This window comes from Quercus lobata, chromosome 4 (assembly GCF_001633185.2).
Source record: "Quercus lobata isolate SW786 chromosome 4, ValleyOak3.0 Primary Assembly, whole genome shotgun sequence".
Classification (NCBI taxonomy): Eukaryota; Viridiplantae; Streptophyta; class Magnoliopsida; order Fagales; family Fagaceae; genus Quercus; species Quercus lobata.
Window position 1 is genome coordinate 2,562,762 of NC_044907.1, and position 22,629 is coordinate 2,585,390.

Here is a 22,629-nt window from a genome sequence, read left to right on the forward strand (position 1 = left end):
CAAAGCCTCAGTGTAGCTTTGAAGGGTTATTTAATATATTTATACAGATCTAACTTCTAATACTCAACAGCAGCACTTTCTCAACAAAAAAAAAATACTCAACAGCAGCAAAGAGTGTACTTTTGCAGTTAAGGAAGCAGATGACAAACTTCAGGTTATCGGATTATAATTAATCAGTGTAGTCCTGAAACTTTGAAAATAGAATTTCAATCAAAACCCACTCTGTTAATAATTTTTAGGCTAAAATGCATTTTAGACACCTTCAAAGTTTAGAGTTGTATCCACAAATATAAGAAGTAATTAAAAAAACAAAAATTCCTTTAGTATTATAGGGTTAGGCTGGGATGAATAGACAAACTAGAAATCATATAACTTTGCTTCTCCTTCTTGACCACTGCAATAATAGGTAATTCATATTATCAATATGCAATTTTGAGAAAATGATTTTTTTATTTTTAAAAAAAAAAAATTGGTATCTAAATCTCTTTGAGTAGCTAATTATTATATCGAACGTATGCATTCCTCATTCCACACACACCAGGTTATCATTACAAATGATTATTTTATTAATTTATTTAAGCCCAAAAACTGAAAATATTTAAATTCAATGGACTAAAATGACAATTATTCAATGTTAATGAACTGAAATGACAGTTTTTAAACATTGTGGACTAAGATGACAATTGATAAAAGTTAATGGACTAAAATAACAATTGGTGAAAATAATAGGATATAAAGTAGATTTTTGCCTTGAATTTTCTTTTAAAAAATGTCCAAAATACATGGTTAGACTTTGAAGTTTACTAAGTGCACGCTTTTCACTCTTGAAATTTCAAATAATTGTTATCAGTTCCTAAAGTCATTAGTTTAGCTTGATTTTTTTTTTAATGGAAATTTTAGCTTGGTTTTGATTTGACGAAAACCCATTTCAAATGGATTTGGCTTTGATCTTTGATCTTCCATAGGTCTTGTGTTTTTTAATGTGTAATTTGTTAATATTAAAAATATTGTCATGTTGCTATTAAATGACTAAATGTTATGGCATTGTTCAATAAGCCGCATAGAAAATGAAACTAATATCCATTAACAGAATGATCCTTAATTTTTTTTGAAACATTAAGACACAATAACACTCATTCGAAACTCCAAAACTTCTAAGTCAGAAAGTGCTCACTCTATAAGGATTTGGGAGGATCCTTGGTGCCAGATCTTCAAGGGTTCATTCCTACTCCAAAGAATGGTGTCGACCCGAATGGTATTATTTTAGTTTCTCAACTTTTTAATTCTGATTTTTCTGGTTGGGATGTCCATAAATTATATTGGTGGTTTGAAAACTCCACAGTTGATCTTATTTTGAAAATTCCTATTTTTCCAACCAGTAACAAAGATCAGTGGGCATGGACGTCCACAAGCTCTGGGGAATTTTCACTTAAGTCGGCTTATTGGAGTTGCAGGGAATCTATGCATCATAATTTTGACCCCTTTTGGAATTGTATTTGGAAAGTTAAACTCCATGAGAGGCACAAAATGATGATTTGGAGGATTGCTGCAAGTTGCTTGCCTACTAAAGATAAGCTAAGCAGGTTTGTTGATATTGGTGATGTTTACTGTCCCCTCTGTAGGTTGGAAACTGAAACCTCCCTTCATCTTTTTGCTCTTTGTCCAGTAGCTAAGGCAGTGTGGTTCAGCAGTAAATGGGGGCTGAGAATGGATTCTTTTGGATTCTCTTCAGAAGTGGATTTAATTCAATTTTTGTGTTCACCCCCATTTACCAACCAGCTTAGTAGAATGATTTCTTGTTATTTGGGGCCATTCTTTGTGATGGAATTTGGAAGCTGAGAAATCAAGTGATTTTTGAAAACCTTCCCTTGAGATGTGATGAATTATTAGCTAGAGTTTGGAAGTTATTTATGGAATTTAAAATTACTAGATCGGTTGCTCCTGCATCTGTACATATCAATCATCCTTTGCAGCCTTGGCCCCCTCCAAGGTGTCTATCTATTAAAATTAATGTTGATGCAGCTATTGGTTCAAATTATTCATCCTTAGCCTTGGTGGCTAGAGACTGGATGGGGGATTTGGTTTTTGCTTGCTCTCAAAAAGCAAAAACCACCTTCCCTCTCCAAGCAGAGGCTGAATCTGTGAGATGGGCTATATCTTTGGCTGCAAATTTGGAGGCAGAAAATGTTATTATTGAGACAGATTCTAAGATTTGTCAGGATGCTATTCATGAGCTAATGATGCCCCCGCCTTGGAGAATTGCTTCTATCCTAGCGGACATGCAGTCTCTTCTTATATCTTATTCTAATGTGTCTGTCATTTGGGTTCCTAGGCTAGCTAACATGGCAGCTCACTCTCTAGCTAAGTGGTCTCTAGCTTGTAATTTTTTTGGTTCTTTTGATTGGGGTAGCTGTCCTCTTTGTTTTGCTTCTGTAATTAGGAAGGAAAGGCTAAGCTAGCCTTTGTTTGTTTTTTGTTTCTCTATTCAATAAAATTTTCTTTCCATCAAAAAAAAAAAAAATACTTAAACTTGATAGCAACTTTATTGTGATAAAAACTTAAAAATGTACAATTTAAATAATTTATTGATGACATAGCGATTAATTTTTAATTTTCTAGAAATTTTGCAATTATGAAAGATATAAGAAGAATATATAATCTAATAGTAGATTTGTCAAAATTTACCTCTAATAAAAAAATATTGAACAAGATTATAGCGCACCTATTGAATTTTGGAATTATTGTAACCAAACAACACCAGATGCGCATAGTATTTTAATTATAACAAGTTTGTTCAGTGTTACGAACTATGAATAATTAATTTGCGTAGAGTTGAGTGATAGTGTTGTGGGACATGGGTCAGTCAGACCAATGGAATTACGGTCTTAAAAAAAGCTTAAAGACTAAATTTTGAGGTGGTGAAAGACAATTTTTTTTTTTTTTTATTGAATTGTTGACTTGAATTCTTATTAAACTAATCTATGAACACAACAAAAATTCTTCTTAATACAATTAAAGACTGCTAAGTTGAGTTGATTTATTAAATAAAAGAATGAGTTGCGCAATCGAATGAGAGATCAGTAAATAAATAATTGCTTGGTTGAGTATATTGAAAGAGATGTAGCTTGCAATATTGATAATGAGATTATTATGCAACGGTTTCAAAATATAAAAACTCATAGAAGAAAACTATAAAACTTTTATGTATTTGTGCTTTTTTTTGGTCAATATATGAAGTTATTTTCTAATTATATTTTGTGTAATTTAACTTTTGTAATTATCACCCTGAAAAAAATTTTTGGAGCCTCCACTGCTCTAACCCAAGAACCAAATCGTGCTTCAATGACCAAATTGCAGTCACTGTTGAGGTGAAAAAAACCATCTTTGGTCTTTAACACTTGGTTCAAAAGTTGTTCAAGCCATACGACATCTCTTGGACTGTTGTATCTTGAAGAGACAAGTCATAGAAAGTCTATATTGGTCACAACGTTTAGCTAATCGAGGGCTTGAATCTCATTTTAAAGAGGGTGAGTGTCATGCCACAGCCAAAATTTTGTTGTGTAATTATATCAAATAAGATTTATCCGGAAGTGTGTCTATTCTGTTTCTCTTGTTCTGTTTCCAATTTCCTTGTGTTTGCACCAATTATATTTTGCGCTTATAATGAGTGTTAATGTTAAGATTTATTTCTACATAAATTTGACAAAATAATGTGTACACATAAATTGAACCCATACTCTCACATGATTATACCTCATGGGATTGATGTCATATTCTAACCACCTTGATGAAAGAAAAGTGAGACGATCCCATATTTTCCCTTAATTAAGTTGTGCATGGTCTTCGTGAGTCGCATGTAAAGGAATTTTACATATTGAAGAGACTGAATATGTGTTCATGAGCGTATAATTTTAGTCTCACTGTGCTTTATATTATGCATGGTGTTGGAATCTTTACGATTCAATTGGTAATTATCTATAGTACTTTCAGCAACAAGTTTTCACTTTCAGCAAAATAAGCGAATTCCATACAGTTGTGAGAATAGATTACAAAGGCTAGCTATTTATATATATATATATATATATATATATATTTGAGTGTTATTATTTATATACATTCTAATTGGAGAAGAAGAAAACTCTGGAACTAATTCCAAGATTATTGAGAAAGTTCGTCACACTTAATTGCCAGTAAGTGTAATATTACACGTGTTCTATTTTTAATAACAAACTACGGAGCTCATTACACGTAAGTGCTGCGACACCGTTTCATTAAATCCTTTAGCAAATCTATAGCAAAACGGTGCCGTATCAATGAAATTCATTAATTCACTAAAAAAAAAAATTAGTTAAGTTGATAGAAAAAGATGAGGAAGCAAGCAATGGCATGAAGAGGCAAGAGGTCAGGCTTGTAATTGTGGCAATTTGGTGTATTCAAGAAAACGATCACACAAATGCTTGAGGGTGTAATTGAAGTTTTTGTGCCCCCAAGGCCTTCATTGTACGTATAATCACTCTCAGTTGAAAGGTAAGCATTTGAGATAGATGATAATATTTTACGTTGTAAATAACTGAGAGTTGACCAGTTCCTTGCTGTATGCTACCGGTCGTCTGTGGTGTAGGTGAAAACAGTGGGAAGGAGAGGAAGAAGCAGAAGTATATATAAGCAAGAGAAGAAAACAATGAGGAAGTGTTGAAGAAACCATTGCACAGGTTTTTGGGTTCACGAGTTAGAAAGAACTCCACGACAACCTTTATAGAAGAAAATGTGTGGTTGGTATTAAACTTGGTTTTAAATCTTGTAGTAAGATCCAATGTCTTTTTTCTTGGCCTGAGTCTTCTTCGGATATATAATAAACTAACAAAAAATTGTTTGGAAAATTTCAAACGAGTAACATTAGCGTCAAGAATGCATGGATACCTATCCAATGCGAATACTTTTGAATACCTTAAGATGCCTTTTCAACACTGCTCTCTTGAGGGTCCGTTTGGTTGGAAAGAGAGAAAAGTAGGAAGATATAAAATGGTGAGGAGATAGAAAAAATTTTATTTTATTTCCTTTTTGTTTGGTTAGAAGTTGAAAAGTGGAGGGATGAAAAAAATGAGTTTGAGTAAATATACTCATATACCCTTGTTAAAGAATAATGCATAAGTAAAACAAAAAAGTGACAAATAACCATAAAAAAACAAAGAGCAATCATCCAAATTTATTAAAAAAATAATAAATCATGTCCCAAAAAAAAGTCACGTCTAGTTAAAAATAAATAAATAAATAAATAACTATCACACCCCAGGCCCTAAAAAAAAAAAAAAAAAAAAAAAAGCACACCTAGGCCCTAGAAAATCAAAAGAAAAAAAAAAAGAACAGGAAAAAAAAAGAAAGAAAGAAGAAAGAGGCAACGTTACTTACAGCTCAGACAAAACCAAACAAAAAAAAGGCAATGACTATTTTGGGGAGAAGAAAAAAAATTAACGGCAACTTGAAAAAGCCAGGTGCACATGGGTATTTTTGTCAATTAAGAAAAAACTCATCCCCATTTAGTTTTCTCTCCATTTTGGGGAGAAAACTTTTTGGTGGGTCCAAAGAAAAAACATATTTGGACCCATCATTTATCTTCCTTCCTCCCCACCCAACCAAACACAATTCAAAAAAAATTTCTTCCCATTTTCTCTCCAAAGTTTTCCATTTACCATGTTTCACATCTAAACAAACACACCCTAAATTAAAGCATCTTAATTAATTTTTGTTTTTTAGCATTTATTCGGTAGTTAAGATTTGAAAAAAAGATATTATTTCTTGTATCTATGACTAAGAGTATACTATCTTAAAGAAGCATTATACTCTATACTATATATAGTATAATAGTATATAGTATAAATTGGGAATATATTTAGATGGATTTTTTTAATATTAATTAAATAATATTTATTTGATTTTCTGTATTAAATTTTTTTTAGTTAAAACCCCTTTCTTATTACATTTCGAGATATAAAATTTCTAATTAATTTTTTGTATTTTACGCTCCGTTTATTTTGATGTAAAATATTTGTAGAAGTAAAATATTTTTCATTTTATAGTGTTTGGTTGTGTACATGAAAATGATGTGTTAAATATTTAACAACAATTTCATCACACAAAGATCATAATGCCACACATAACTAACCCCCCCCCCCCCAAAAAAAAAAAAAAAACTAGATTTGAATATCATAACCCCTAACTCATATCAAACAACCAAAATCAAAATCATCAAAGAAATAAATGAATCTCACACAACCAAATCAACACCAAAAAACCATATTGTTCTTCCCAAAATGGGAGCTTTTAGAAATCGTTGGTTGATGTCAAAATGACCAACTAGCACATGAAATAAACCCCATTCCATAGATGTTGACAATGATGGTAATCTACCCATTATCACCACTATTGTTAAATCTATTGATGTTGGGTCCCATTCTTGGTGTGTGGGAATGGCGACTCTAGGAATTTTTTTCAGGATATTCCTTAAGAAGCATAATTTTTCCCAATGGGGGCTCTAGGAATTTTTCCCAAATGCATTGTTATTTAGTTGTTTCATTAATTTGTTTGTCTTTTATAAATCATAATTTGTTATATTGTTGTTTCATTAATTATAAAATTATTAATTGTTGTTTAGTTTAATATAATATAATATATTTGTCTTTTATAATGTACTGGTTAATTAAATTATTAATTATTATTTATTAGTTGCTTTCTCCAATTAATTATTGGTTAATTTATATCCCAAACAAACAAAATTAATTAGTTCAACTAATTACTATGGTTGTTTGATACTAGTAATATCACACTATTACTTAACCAAAAAAAAAAAGTCAATAAATTGTGCAGCACAAAAATTTATAGGCCATATAGCTTAAGTCCAAGTCTAAAAAAGAGTAATTCATTATATATTTTATAACCATTAGTTGAACTAATTAACTAGCACATAGCACACATCCATATTTATTAATTATTAGTTGCACACTTGCACTAGCACTAGTACAAGCACACAGCACACTTGCACTACCCTGCCCCAATGCCCCATGGCCCCAATCACAAGCCTAGAGCCAATCAGATAAAGCCAATTTATTATATCTCACCAAACGACACCAACACCAACACTAAAAGACAATTAATAATCTCACCAACACCTTACACCATCAGTCCATCACCAACATTGGATAATTCAGCAAAAAGAAAAAGCTAAAAACAGGGTAAATATTAATAAAGAGAAATTGAGATGAAGAGAGAGAGGGACTGAGAGACTGAGAAGTCTGAGATGAAGAGAGAGAGATTGAGATAGAGATGAAATACCTTGGGGTTGAGGGAGTAGGGAGGCCTGAGGCTAAGGGGCGGCGCCGTTGGGACTCAGGCAGCACGTCGAGGCGAGGAAGACCTATCAGATCTCCGATCTCCTTCTCCGATCCATTGGTTCTGACGTTCTGCCATTCTAGAGCTTAGTGTATTGGGTTTATGGGTTAGGTTTTTTTCTTTAGACTTTAGGTTAGGATTCTTTCTTTCTTTCAAGCGCCATCCGTTGGTTTCTAAGAATCTAATCAGTATATTGGGATTTGGTTTTTTTATTTATTTATTTATTTTGAGAATCTGTGGGTTTGCTACTATAATTTGTTGGGTTTGCTTTATCTTGTTTTTTTCTTTAGATTGGGTTTGCTTTACCAATTGATGTTGGGCTTCTTTTCCTAGTGGGCTTGCTTTGTTACAATTTTTTTTTTTTGGGCTTTTTTTTTTTTTTTTTTTTTTTTTTTTTTTGCTGCTTGAAAGTAGAACAAATAATTTTTTTTTTTTGGTTTATTTGAGGGTTCCTAATTTTGATTGAGGGTGTTCCTATTTTTTTTTTTAAAGGGTAAACAAATAAAAAAAATTAATTATTATATATAATTTTTTTTTTTTTTCAGTTCAGGGTGTTCCAACGTGGCGTTGCCACTAGTGTGTGGAGGTTAAAAGAGCACAAAAGACAATTACTTTTGGTTAAAAGCTGAAGAAAATGATGAGCAATCGATCTCATTAATACTTCAATTAACTGATCGAAATGATAAGTATATTTCTAACATAGATCTTAGATCTCAGAGTCAATGATGGGTGAGAGAGGGATTAGAGGTGTGGGCTATGGAGAGGAAACTAAGAGGGAGAGAGAGTGTGGGAGGGTGAGAGCTGATAGGTATTAGGGTGAGAGCTGATAGGTATTGCGATCTGGGTTTTTGGCTGTTAGATGCAGTGGCAATGGCTTGAACCGAAAGAGCTTGAACCAAGAGACATCCAACGGTTTGAGAGAGAGACAAATCCAGGGGCTCTAACGGGTTTGAGAGAGAGAAAACTTGTTTGAAAAAAAAATTATTTGTTTTTGGGGCAAATTACAAATACAACTAAATTTATTGTTTTTGGGCAAATTTCAACTAAATTTTATTTGTATTTTTTTTTTTGAATTATTTCAGTTTAAATCAAAATTCTTCAGTTTTTTTATTATTTAAGAGAAACTAGAATTATTTTAGTATTTGAATTATTTATTTTTGTTTTTGATACATTAAAATTTTTTGTTTTATTTTTTATTAATTTATATGCTGATGTGACAATTTTTAAATGTCGAATAATTTTTTAAAATATTATTTTAATAGCTACATCAGCATTTATTGTGTCAATAGTATACTCTGTTTGTCATGTAGGATCGAATAATTTTTTAAAATATTATTTTAATAGCTATATTAGCATTTAATGTGCCAATATTACACTTTGTTTGTCATGTAGGACTGTTAGTGGGTTGACGATAAGGACCAAAATGAAAATGATTTTCTGTTTTCAGGGTCTGAGGTAGGTGCAAAATCAATTTAAGAACCAAAATGAGAATTGGCCCAAAATATAGGGACCAAATGTGTATTTTTCCCATAATTTTATAATAAAAAATTACAAATTAAATTTTTAGTGAGACCCATGATTCATATAAAAGAGGGGAAGTACATATATGGTACTCATGAAGTATTCAATAATTTTCCTAGATTTTTTTTTACTTTGTGACAATTAGTGCTGTCTTTATTTAACTTCAATTGAAATGATGCTTCTTTTTTGTTTTATTGAAAGTCATATGCAATTTGAAGAGCCAAGGATAAATGTTATGTTAATGGAAAATTGTATTGATGCAACATGTAACTACAATTTTTTTTTTTTTTTTTTTTTTTTTGCTCAGTGGCAATTAGTGTTGCCCCTGTATAACTTCAAGTGAGTTGATGCTTTCTTATTTTCTTTATTGAAGTCATCTATAATTTCTGGAGCCAAGGATAAATGTAATATTTTATGGAAAATTGCATTGATGTAATATACACACACACACACACACACACACATATATATATATATAAAAGCAAGTTGAGCGTATCATTTATTGTTGCTAAGCTCCTATTGCACTACCTCATTGCCGCATCATTAGTCACGAAATTTCTATTATCTTTTTTTACAAAAATATATAAAGTGATTATTGATTTTACACATTCATATTGGGCAGTTTTAAAATTACATATAACTTTTTCTTCACATATTTATCTAGTTTAATTTAAATGTTTAAAACTAAATAATGAAAAATCAAAAACCAAAAACAATGTCTATACATATCTATACTATATATATGATAATGAAAATTTTGTAATAAATTTTATAAAACTCTTTATGCACCACATCTTTAGCATCCCTCTTTTTTTTTTTTTTGGTAATATTTACTTTGTTCAACTTTTTACCTTCTTCAACCATTGTCTATTAATTAGTTCAATCTTTCATCCCTTCCAGTTATTGTCTTTTTAAAATTTTAATTTGATTCTCTTTATAGATTTTTAAATATTTTTCCGTAATATATTCTTAAATTCTGTAGTTTCACTTTATTCAACCTTTCATCTACTTCCACCCTCTTCCATCTTAATTTTCATACAAATTTCTTTTCACTTCATTTCCACTTCTCTTCCCTATTCCTTCCAAGTTGTCCACAACCAAAAAGCTCAACACTCTCTCTCTTTCTCCAATTTTGTTTCTCTTTTGGTGGATTTATTTATTTATTTATTGTTTCACCACTATTCCTTCCAAGTTGTCCACAACCAAAAAGCTCAACACTCTCTCTCTTTCTCCAATTTTGTTTCTCTTTTGGTGGATTTATTTATTTATTTATTGTTTCAACCACTTTTTTCTACTAATTTTTTTTTTTTTTTTTTGATTTTAATTGTCACATTACATTTGTTTATCTTTTTGGTAAATTTATATAGACTTTTGTGCATATTTAGGTATTTTGGCATTCCAATTCTCGATCACAAGTTCTTTTTCTTTATCCCATTGGTCTGATTTGATTTGAGTTAATAATTAGTTTTTTTTTTTTTTTTTTTTTTTTTTTTTTTTTGCAAGGTATAGTAAGAAATATATCTTTTGCTACAAATACCAAGTCTTACATTCCAGGAACAAATACCAAACCACACATAAGGGCCATTTTTGCCATCATGGACCTTCATTCCAAGTGATGCAAATATGTCACCAATTTTTTAAGGATTGCCCTTATGGTTATCAAACATAGTAGTCAAGACTTGAAAAAAAATTTAAAAAAAAAAAAAAAAAAAAAAAAAACTGTGAATTTTCATTTGTAGATGCACTTTATTATAATCATGTTCAAAGTACGATAACTATTAAATTCCTAGAGAATTTCATTTAGTGAAGAGAAGTAGCTTTAGTGACCAATTTTGGTAGTAATTTTTTTCAAAAATATTCAAAGAATATCATCATATGCTAAGTTGTAGCTTAGTTTTAATTGAAGCTGATTCATTGTCGAGAATTATATAAAATAAATTAAGGATCATTAGTTGCAGTAACTGTTTGGGTTGCTTACCTTCAATGGAAAGGTGTGCCAATTCTCCATCTTGAGCAAAACTTTACACACCATTGAGATAGGCACAAACAATGCGATTATTGGAAATTTGTTATGTGTAGAAAAGCTCATCGGAAACCACATTCCAACCAAGATATGAAGCCAGAAAATTTTGAGGACGACGAACTTTCAATAGCAACTTGTATTTGTGAATGACCCAAGTATTTATCATAATATGATTAAGGTTCATGTCAAATATAGCAATTTTATTAACCATAATGTAACTCAAGCAAGTGAAAACATCTTTGGCTCTAGCAATTTCAAAGATTGCTCTTGGTCAATTGTCCTTTCGTAATTGGTATGGCATATAAAATAAAGGTATTGGGACAAAATAGAGCTATTGAAAAATATTTGTCTTATATAGCCATTGACACATTAGAGCTGCCAAGTAGGAATTTAACTTTATGTTCCATATTTGTTTTTTTTGGGTGAAATTACCATTTTAGTTCATACATTGGGGTTATAGTTAGTTTGGTTTCTTCATTTTGGTAACAATCAATTTAGTCTTTACTATTTTCAATTTGTAGTTAATTTAGTCTCTACTAGAAACTTATTAACGAAAAATGTTGATGTGGTAAACAAATGACAAGTTGGCACACTTAAAACTTACGTGGTGATTAAAAAAAAAACTACCACAGCATATGAATAGGAAACAAAAACAAAAACAAAAAACACAAAAATCAATTTCTTTCTAAACAAACACTTGGTCCATTTGGTTGGGGGATGAAAAAATGGGAGGGGACCAAACTGATTTTAACCAAAAAAGAAAAAAGAAAAATGGTTGGGATGTGAAAAAATCAATGAAAAGCATGGAGAGCACCTCGGTGGTATATTTGAAACCCTTTGAAGTAATTTATTCAAGATTGAGGGTATGACTAAATGTATGTAAAATACCGTAAGAGAGGGGATTGATTTTCTTGGTTTTTTTAGTCTTACTCTTTACATTTTTCTCACTTTGTCTTTGCCAATGCACACGTCAATCCCACTATGCCACACTGCACTGCACACCTTTGCCCATGCTGCTACCCACACCCCCAAGGGCCGCAACCAACTACTATCAAACAGCTCAGGTATGGAGGAAGAAAATGAATTAAAAAAAAAATAATGCAATTGTTTAAGCTACAATGCCAGTTATGTTTGGATGACTAGTGTAGCTTGCATGAATTTTTGTTATTAGGTTGCAAGTCAAATGTGGGTCAATTAATTGGGCTTTCTTGGCATATTTTGGCTGGACTAGCCTATTGAGTAGTCCAATGCAAATGCTCTTACCAGTACTTCTATGTTATAGACTTATAGCATCCAATCCACAGTCATTGAGTCTACTACTCGAATTTACACTGCAAGCAACATAATGTTTATAATGTTTATTGAACTCATATATGTAAATGAAATGATCCGCATTAAGACAAAAAGGACACAATTTTTTTACATTTTTTTTTTTATAATAAACAATATACAGTTTGACAAATAGGGTAAATTTTGGCATATTGGGCCACAAGTACAAATTGTTTGGGTTGTTTTTCTTAGAGATCCAAATGGCAGAAATGCCAAAAAGGTTATATATGTAATAATGCATTGGGTGCAAACAACACTCTCTTTTCCATTTTAGCATGAAATTTGCTTATACTTACTGGTACTCTGGTAGTATTATTTATTTATTTATTTATTGCTAAGTGAATAAAAGAGATAGGGAGATAAATCCTATAAACATGAGCCCAAACACACTTGGGGGTTAAGCCCAAACCACCTAAAAATAAGTTAATAAAAGATGAATGACAATTTTTTTTTTTAAAAAAAAAAAATTTGTGAGTACAGGATGCCTTAAAAAAGTAAATCAGTGTACAAGTAATTGAAAGTACGTTCAATTACTTTTGTCTTCTGGTTCTGGGTTATCCCAAGTCTCAAGCCTAGAGAATGATAGTGACAAGTTAATATTTAATTTAAACTTAGTTACTTTTTCATCAATGAAGCAAGACAGTAAACATCACCATGCAGCTGCAGGTACTTCCAACAAAATCAAACTGACTTCCTATTAAAACCTTGAACAGTGGAAAATGATTTGGGTATAAATATAACAATGAATCAAGAAGAAATTCTATTCCAAAAATATCTTTACTCTAAAATTGGATCTTATTTACATTGACAGAACTCTGGAACCAAATCTAAATTATATCCCAATTTGACAAGCAAAATAGATGACCTATCAAACCTTTATCAATAACCATTTCCTTGCTGCAAATTTTGTGGCCATTCTCTCATCTTCTAGGAGTTCAAAAACCCTTCAAAAAGAGCTTCTCATCTATTTCAGGAACAATTTGAAATGTTGTATCAATACATTCTATTCAATTGTACTCTTTGCCCTTCTCGGTACCCACATTTGTTTTGACTACTCATGGCCTTTCCTCAAGTACTTCTTGTATCTCTCCCTTGATAATCTATGAAATTTTTGAGAACATGCTGAGGCTTAAGAAGTTGCAACTTTCATTTTTCCCCTGATAAGATATTTCAAACTCCCTAGCTGGATATTGCATATCCCAAGTTATCGTCAATCCCATCCAAAAGGCCATTATTGTTGACCTCCATTTTCATGTCCAAACGAACTTGATCTTCCATTCTGACTTTCATCACCATTAAATCAAGCACAAATCTGAATGTTCATGCAAAATGTCATTTTTAAACGAAAGCTACAAAACATTATCCAGTTTATTGATTATTATAGAATATATATGACCATATATTCTTCATCTAATGTTACCCAAAAACACTCAGTTTACTAAATGAATACAGAAGTAATATCATTTCATCAAAGGGGAAAAATACACAAGTTTGTATGCTATGCTTTGGGGTGCACTTTAGTGATAACTAGAGGAAAACCCTTTATCCTAGCAAAATTACTAATGGGATAGAATGGCACCTTGATATAAGCTTCCCAAAGCTAAACATCAGCTGCCACAGTGCCACTGTTTTGCAAATTTCATCCCAAGAACAGCCATTCTAATTGAGGAGACTTGTAATGCCTGTATTTCACCAAGCTCATTATTTGCAAAGGATTGATCATTCTCTTCACCTAAAAGAACCACAGCAATATATACAAGTTAGTGTAATGACTTGAACTTAGTGGCTTTGCTCTACTTTCTCCTCCTCTGTCTTCACCGCCCACCCTCCTTTACAACTATACCATTTATCTTATAAATCTTAAATTTCACAAACAGTTCAAAATCATGGCAGAACCTCACTAGATGTTTCTGCTTTATTATATTTATATTAGATATCTTTGCATATATACCATCTATTAACAAACAAATGATATAATTGCCCATATTTGTGTACATAATGTCACAGATGTCTTTCATTCTAAGTGACACCTGAATAACAAAAGTATAAGAATATCGTACACAACTCAGACAATATCTTCATGATCTAATAGGTCATTTTTTAATTTTTTTTAATTTTTATGGTAAGTCATTTCCTGATAATCCTTGCCTGAACTGAATTGAAATCTGACTCTCAGTTTTTTTAAACACCATTATATTGAGAACTACACAAAACACACAAATAACTTAAACCAGAAAATCATGCCACTCAATTTGGGTACAGAATCAAAGGTAATTAGTATACAAAAGGGTCCCTTAATTAAGATCATGTCTAGCCTATTGAACTACAAGAAATAGGAGAGAAGAGCGTATCACATATCACTGACTTGCTAAAAACAAGATTTATTTCAACTTCAAATAGAAGCAGATACAGCTTCATGTTAAGTGTTAACTTGTCTTAATGCATGATTACAAATAGATCAGAGACAGGGCTCCACCTTCCATATCACTGACTTGCTAACATGATTACAAATGCGTTTGCAAAAAACAATATTAAAGCCTTGTAATAAGAAAATTGAAAAGGGAATTATTCAGGATGGAAAAAATTGGGATCTGAGAAAGGGCACCCCCTTCCACAAAGCCTAAATTAGGGAAGGACAAGAAAATATATTAAATAAAATAATGTCTTTTTATCTACAATTTTGCAAATATTTGATCTGATACTTTGAACGAAATCAGACACAAAAATGGAAAATGCACTTCAATTTATCATACATATAAACCACGTATATCAGCATACTAAAGTAAGAAAGAAAATAAGTAGTTAAATGCACTTCAGTTTAACATCCATATATATATTGATAGAATTTAATGTCCATATTTGTTCAATCATCAAATTCCAAGCAGCCTAAAACAAAGATCCTTGCTTCAATTAATAAAGTTAATTTCACATGGGAAGAGAACCTACCTTACAGCCTACAATATCTGCCAATTCATCTTCTGCTCAAACCAATTCACTTGAAACCCATATTCTTTTTTTGATAAGTAGAAAACTAAGATTCTTTTTTGGCTCAAACCAAATCTTTTTTTGCTCAAACCAATTCACTTGAAACCCATATTCTTTTTTAATGCAGAAATTTCTCAATGCAAAGAAGAAGAAAACTAAGATAACCAAGCTAAGTTAAATTTCCAATAGAAGATGATGCAGGGATCATCTATAATGAAGTTTGAAATCTCAATTTCCTTTCCCACCTGAAACACAATAAGAATGCCTCTTGCTGCTCTTGCAATCATCCTTTTCAGCATCTTCATAACAAAAACGAAACACAAGAGAAGGGCTATAGGATCCCCCTTACTTAACCATCTATAACGCTGAAAAGGCCAGTTGAAAATATGTTCACCAGATCTGAGAATGTCAGAGTGGAGACACAAGCTGAAGTCCATTTTGACCAGCCAAATCTGAAACAAGTACAAAGAAAATTACAAAATGTCATGCCCCTACGCATAAAACAAAAACAAATTAGGTCATCCAGACTCCAAACCCAAAACAACATGCATGTATCTCAAGTAGCACTGCATCACTCTTCCCAAGAACCACGTATTATTGGCTACCATGTGATTGATTTTTCCTGTTTTTGATCTGACACATGGCAAGTATTGAATTTTTAATCAAGTTCAAGTCATGGGATTCCAAATCTTGCAAGATTATGTGATTGATGTTTCCTGTTTTCAGATATGTTCAATACTATCGGTAAACGTCATCCTTTGTTGAGAAGCACATTTTCTTGGATGACTTCCAGACTTTTATATTGCACTCCAAGCTTTCAATGTATTTTATATTTTTTTTGCCCGGCTTGATCTTTTGAAAATGTTGCTTTTCTTTATGCTGGAAAAAATGACTAGTAATATTAAAAAATAAGTAAATAAAAATGGGGTACATTTGCTTCTTTGTTCTTTGTTATAATTGGGCTTCCAAATATACTATTTCTCATCAAGAATCTGTCTTTTCTAGTGTAATAAAATAGGATGGTTCATGGTTGATACATAAACTGGTGTGTATGAGATAGAGAACCTAATATAATTTGATGCCCCTCAAATGAATATTATGATTTAGAATCAAACGTATAATACTTAAATAAACAATAAATATCTTCTGGTATGTAATTCAGATTCCGGCTGCATGTGCTAAATTGAAAAGTTTTGAATTTCTCAAAAATCAAATCAACAAGTAAAATTATAAATATTGAATGGAAAGAAGAAGAATCACCAACTGCAAAAATGTTCTTTCTATTTTCTTTTGTTATCTTCTTTGAATGGATCAAGTCAATTAAATTGTCCAATAGACCTTAAAAAAACTTATACCAAGTCCTCAGCCTGCAAAGACAAATAAAGACTTTTACATTGATGGTAGAGAGTGAAAAGATCATGTACATGCCTATAAAATGAAGAATTTGCACGCTAAAAAAAATTTTAAGTTCTTAGACTGCAACATTTAAAGGAAAAATAAATAAATAAATAAAAAACAGGTGTAGCCATGAGTTTTAAGGCAAACAAATTAAGCAGAAATGTATTAAAAACATGTTCAACTGGCAAAATACCGATTCGTGCATAAGGTTTCTCAATAGATAGAAGCATCATGGCACACAAATTTATATATCTGATTGGAAGCCAACTTCTAGGAATGATGGTTCACCAGGGCTGAATTGCTAATATTTTTACCCTTTAAAGGAATAACTTGTGTGATTATATTTATCATGTAAATACAAGAACACATGATACAAGAACAAAAAAAGACTTTTATATAAAAAGTCAAGAGTCAGAAGATCATTTAAATGCCTATAATAGAACACATTGGACAGGAGGTGAGCATAACAGACAAAATTGTATACTTGAAAAAAAAATCTATTTCTGGGAAGTCATGAATTGATTGTACCAATCTTTTCTACCTATAGGTAGTACTGAGAGAGAGAGAGAGAGTCCCAGCTCATAGTCCTCAATGTCCAGAGTTTGGTAATTTTGCCTTTCATCATGGTTGTCATTTCTTTATATAAGAAATAAATCTTTGAAAATTGGGAAAGTTCTATCATGGTATGTTCGTTCAAAAGATCTTAATTTGAAAATTTTTAGAGTTCTTTAAGATTTTGCAATTTCAGAAAAATTCTAAATCAAAGTAAATATAAATCTCTGTCAATCTGTTATAGGCTTGTGAAAAGCAAATCTTACAGCCACCATTACATGAAACCAACATCTTGATCAACTTGCTAATACCTGAATTTTCATAAGCAGCTTTTACAAACACACACACACACACCAAAATTCAATGAGTGAGAGTCCAGGAAATTATTAGAGAATTTAAAAACATTAGGAAAAAAAATGCAGCAATAGTGCAAAGTCCAAACCATAATAAAAAAGAAGTCATAGACTTAAAAAATGTCTATTCCAACAATACTAAGGAATCATTCCCTACAAAATTGTAAAATCAGATAATAATCTTCACCTCTATTTGGCAGCCAAGGCAAAGAATTACATCAAGTTGAAAGTTGATTGAGAAAAATACAGAATAGCATATTACCAAATGTATTAAAACAGAACATTTTGTGAGATAATACTGATAACGAAAAAAATAAAAATAAAAACAAATCATAGTTCAGCAATGACAAACCAATAAAAGAAGCAACAGCAAGCCTTACTAAGAGTGATAACAAACTTAACCTGGTGTTGCGCTCACGAGGCTTGACAAGCTGAGTAGGGGCATAATAATCAGGAATGTTGAGCCACAGCCCATGAGAGATGGCAGTAGACACTCCTTCTCTCAAGCTAAAGGGGTATCCACGATCGAAGTCAGCTCCTTCCCTATATGGATCATAGAGGGTATTGAAGAATAATGGTGTTGATGGTGTCAGCAGGTTCTGTATGTGTTGTGCTAACGCATTTATCTCTTTCCCACCTGGATCCTTCGCCACCTTTTTTCACATTTTATTCCAAGTTTCAATGACACAAACAAGATAAGGAAAAGGAAAATGGTGCCATACATATCAAATTATTGTGTCAAGAATGAATTAGCATTTTATTCAACTAAATAGGTATAAAATGTTATGTTCAATCAAATTAGTATTGATGCTTTATTCCACTATCCTTTATAGGATCCCTCATGAACCTTACGTATTGGAATCATATAGCATTAGCATTTTATTGTGTCTAGTTCTTTAGATCCAGATAATATGAAGCATGACTCATTAACAGTAACACATAAACACTTGCAGAAAACAATGCAGACCTCTTCCTATTATTACAGTATTATTTTTTTTTTTTTTAAAGAAAGATTTCCTATCAAAAACATAAAATAGAATACGCCAAACCTCATTTACGAGTTTAAAACTGTAATTTTGTCAAATATCAACAAATAAACTTTTAATAACAAACTAATAACAGCAAGCCTTACTAAGAGTGACAATAAACTTAACCAGGTTAAATAAATTAAAGAGAGAGAGAGAGAGAGAGAGAGAGAGAGAGAGAGAGTGCGAGAGCAAACCTTGCAGCGAGTTGGGAAGAAACGGCGTCGTACCACTTGCAAACATTGGGGAAAGAGTCACCGGGTTTCACCAAAACGGCGTCGTATACCTTGATGTCATCCTTGGTGAGATTGTCTCCGGAATCATAGGATTTTCCGGAAAGAAACTCATCGAGAGATTTGAGGCCTGATTCGGTGTGGAGATCTGAGAAAGTGATAGCCATTGGATTTGGATTCGATCTGATCTTGAAGTTTAGTTGAGTTGTTTAAACAAATCAGACCATCACTTCTTTTTCTTTTTTTAAACAACAAAGAAAATTGTTGTTTAAACAACGTTCCAAAACGTGGCCTTACCGCCTTACTTTTCTTTTTCTTTTTTTACTCTTTCTTTTTACTTGGGGCGTTACAGGGGGCTGGGCCACTGAAGATGAGCCCAAATCAAACCCATCAACATTTGATGAGTCCAATGCCAAACAACCCAAGTCTGATCCATTTTCTGTATCCATTGGAAGTCCCGAACCTGATTGCAAAGAACGGTGCCTATTAATGTCTTGAAAGATTCTGGGGTTTTGAGGAGGAGGGCAATTGCATTCTACATGGACTCCTATTCTACTGGGACCAGTTTCTCTGGATGAACGATAATGAGAATGGGTGAAAGTTTGACAGAGGATCTCAACATGATTCCGATCAGTTAGTTTCAAGTCCCGAAATAGTTCCTGCAATGAGCTCTGAGGTTTACAGGAAAAACACAGATGCCCAAACCTCCTATGTTTTCCAATTAATGTTCTTTCAAACGTTCGTTCACTACCATTGATGGAAATGATGACATCACAATAAAAAAAACAAAGAAAATCATAATAAAAATCCCAATCAGAATCTTGTATTCCAAAAGCAATGAAGAGAGCAATTGTTGGAAATTCGGGACCAATTGAGAATGATATTAAATTTCCATCCCTTTGATGGTTGAACCAATTTGGAATATCATTCTCATCTCCTGTTACCACAAAATTATATTCACAAAGGTGGGTTTGCCACTCAAGAAATATTTTAGATGAGTGTGGAAACATTAACATGTGGCTTGTTACTCCTAAACATGGTGGTAGATTTGGTGGAAGCCCTATGCTTTCTCGAAGCTGCACGCAATTAGCAAATTCAACAAGTTACATCTTAGCAAATCATGTAGTATTTGTGAAGGTAACACAAATAGTTTCTTAATATCTTTAAGAGAGAGATATACCTGAAAGAATGATTGTAAATCCAGCGAGTGGCAAGAACTTACATCTACATATCTTATACTATGTGGAATCCTTGGGATTTCCCGAAACTCATTGCAATCTCTAATAATAAGCGTATGTAATCTCTCACATCTGCTCATGCTTTCTGGGAGGGTGACAACTTCGCTTTTGTAGATTTTTAAATCTTCCAGTGTGAGGGGGCAACAATAATTCAAAATAAATTCTATTTCTGAGCGAATTTCAAAGTCAAAAAGTTGTAGTTGTTTCAACATTGGAAAAACATATTTGGAAGAGCAACCAAGAGAATTGCACATTGGCTGTCTATCAATCTCCACATTCTTTGGAAATATGACATTGCCATAAAGTTCAAGCGTCTCTATATGTTGTAAATTATAGATGCTACCCGGAAGATGTGCCTCTCCCGAATTCGATGATACACGTAAGTGCTTAAGCCCAATCAAATTCCCAAATGGCAGAGGCAACTCCTTAGTATAGCTCCCCTTCAAAAATAAATCTTCAACCCCTTTCATTTCGTGCAAGATAGTTGGGAAGTTCTTAAGCCTCTCACAGGCATCCAGATTAAAAGATGTAAGAGATTTCATCGTGAGACAGTTCGGAAGAGTTTCAAGTTTTTTGCAACCGCCAAGGTTCAACACTTTAAGCTTATCAAGACGCCCCACAGAGTCATCAATCTCAACTAAATTTTCACAATCAGTAAGTTTCAATTCCGTTATGTTTGTGGACATTGATAAGTCAGGTATTTTTGTAATCAGATTGCACGAACTGAAGTCCACATATGTCACGGATACAAAATTCTATATAAAAAAAAGTTGAAAGTTAGAACATGGTTTAATCTTTAAAGAAGTATACATAAATAAATAAATAAATTAAAAACTTTGAAAATTTAATAATTTATAAATGCTAATGATCATACCTGCTTGAGTGGTTCCTTTAATAGGCTACGAGGCATATTGAGCACAACCAGCTTTTTAGGAAAAAAATTTGGTGGCCATGAAGAAAATGGATATTCACACCAATCAAGCAAGCTTAATCCATTGGGAAGACATTCAAGGGGTCCATTGCAACAACGTACTTTACGAATCAAAAGCAATCTAAGATTTTTCATCTTACAAAATTGTGCCTTTATTTGCACCTCTACTGGTTCTGATTTAGGAGGCCACAATATTATGCTTCGAATTTTATCTGAACCCTAGTTGAACAAAAGGGTAAGTGAATCACCAAAACATATAATAGTTAAAAAATTTTAAACAAAAATCATATTCAGAATAAATAAATAAAAAAAGGGAAAAAAGAGTAATACATCTTTCATGTGAAGTAAAGGGAGGAAGTGAATCAAAAGAACATACATACCATATTTTCAGTTACTACATCAAGAGCTTCCTCATAACACCATAGTCTGCTACGTTCCCCAGGCTTTTGTGGTGCTTCTTGTCGAACAATGTCCATACCCATTTGTTGCAATAAGTCATGCATCGACAAATTATAATTATCTTGATCAATAGTCAAAAGACACTTATTAATAAGTCTTCGAATACCATATTCTGGGTTTAAACCACAAGCTTTCAGTACATCCTTAATCATATTATAATTCATGTTATATCCCTTGAAGAAACATGCAATATCGAGGAAAATATTCTATTCGTTTTCAGTTAATCCTTCATAACTTCTCTTTAGTATTTTTTGAATATCTTCATGAAGATTTGTTTTATAATAATCTAATGCATCATTCCATTCATGTATAGGTTGCTCACACAAATCACAACCCATTACTTTTAGAGCTAGAGGAAGGCCTTTGGCATAACTTATAACTTGTTTCTCGAGTTCCAAATAATCTTTAGTGAATTTGTTACTTGGGAAGGCATGCTTACAAAAGAGTTTAATAGCTTCATCTTCATCTAATTCCTTAACCCCATAGTCATAGGTTGAAAGACCATTTCGATTAACTAGCAAGCTTTTATATCTTGTTGTCAGAATGATTCTACTTCCCAATGCAAAGCATTCACATTGTCCGAGCAATGTTTCTATCTGGTCGGCATTATCCACATCATCAAGAATAATAAGAACCTTTTTTAGGTGAATAGTTTTATTTATCCTTGTGCTTCCTTCATATATAGTATCCACACTCAAATTCTTGTCCTCTGAGATACCCTTAAGAAGTGTCTCTTGTAAACATATTTTGCCTTGCTCTGTCTTTGACCACTCTCTAACATTCTCTACAAAACTTTTTGCTTTGAAATGATTTGAAAAGCTACTATAAATAGCTTTTGCAATTGTAGTTTTGCCTATTCCACCAAGGCCAGTGATCCCTACGACGCGAACATCATTTGATTCAATATCTAAAATTTTTGTTAGGGCCTCTATGTGAGAATTTATTCCAACTAGTTGCATTGTAGCAACATTTGATGGCATTTGAATGAATTCAGAATTTAAGATCTCTTCAACAATTTTTTGGACAAGTTCAAATTCAGTGCAACTGTCATTCACAAAGCATTTAATTAACACATGTAGCAAGTTGGACTATAAAAACTAAATAACATAAACTTGCAAGATGTTAAATTTTTACATCACAGTTGAAGTGTTGTTAGATGAAGTGAGTGACATGTAACTCATAGATTGAAAATTTTT

The 22,629-nt window shown here is 32.2% G+C and overlaps 2 protein-coding genes and 1 long non-coding RNA gene across 8 annotated transcripts in view; all 3 read right to left on the reverse strand.

Moving 5' to 3' along the window:
• LOC115986314 (disease resistance protein RPS6-like) overlaps nucleotides 1–22,629 on the reverse strand; it is a 78,398-nt gene that overhangs the window by 15,159 nt on the left and 40,610 nt on the right. The window contains exons 1-4 of one of the 6 annotated variants that reach the window (XR_004090647.1): nucleotides 18,770–19,353; nucleotides 17,950–18,200; nucleotides 16,505–16,611; nucleotides 15,336–15,543 (exon numbers count right to left, since the gene is read on the reverse strand). Coding sequence is in view for 2 of the 6 variants with exons in the window: in XM_031109178.1 (XP_030965038.1) it covers nucleotides 13,899–13,991; nucleotides 15,490–15,681 (285 nt within the window). In the remaining 4 variants the exon portion in view is untranslated. The other 5 variants (XR_004090648.1, XM_031109179.1, XM_031109178.1 and 2 more) reach the window with 5 other exon arrangements.
• LOC115986312 (TMV resistance protein N-like) overlaps nucleotides 1–22,629 on the reverse strand; it is a 75,831-nt gene that overhangs the window by 9,676 nt on the left and 43,526 nt on the right. The window lies entirely within an intron of this gene.
• Nucleotides 21,077–21,512, reverse strand: LOC115986317. The gene is made up of 2 exons (XR_004090651.1): nucleotides 21,355–21,512; nucleotides 21,077–21,193 (listed from the first exon to the last, which is right to left on the reverse strand). It is a non-coding gene; the product is annotated as an uncharacterized LOC115986317 (long non-coding RNA).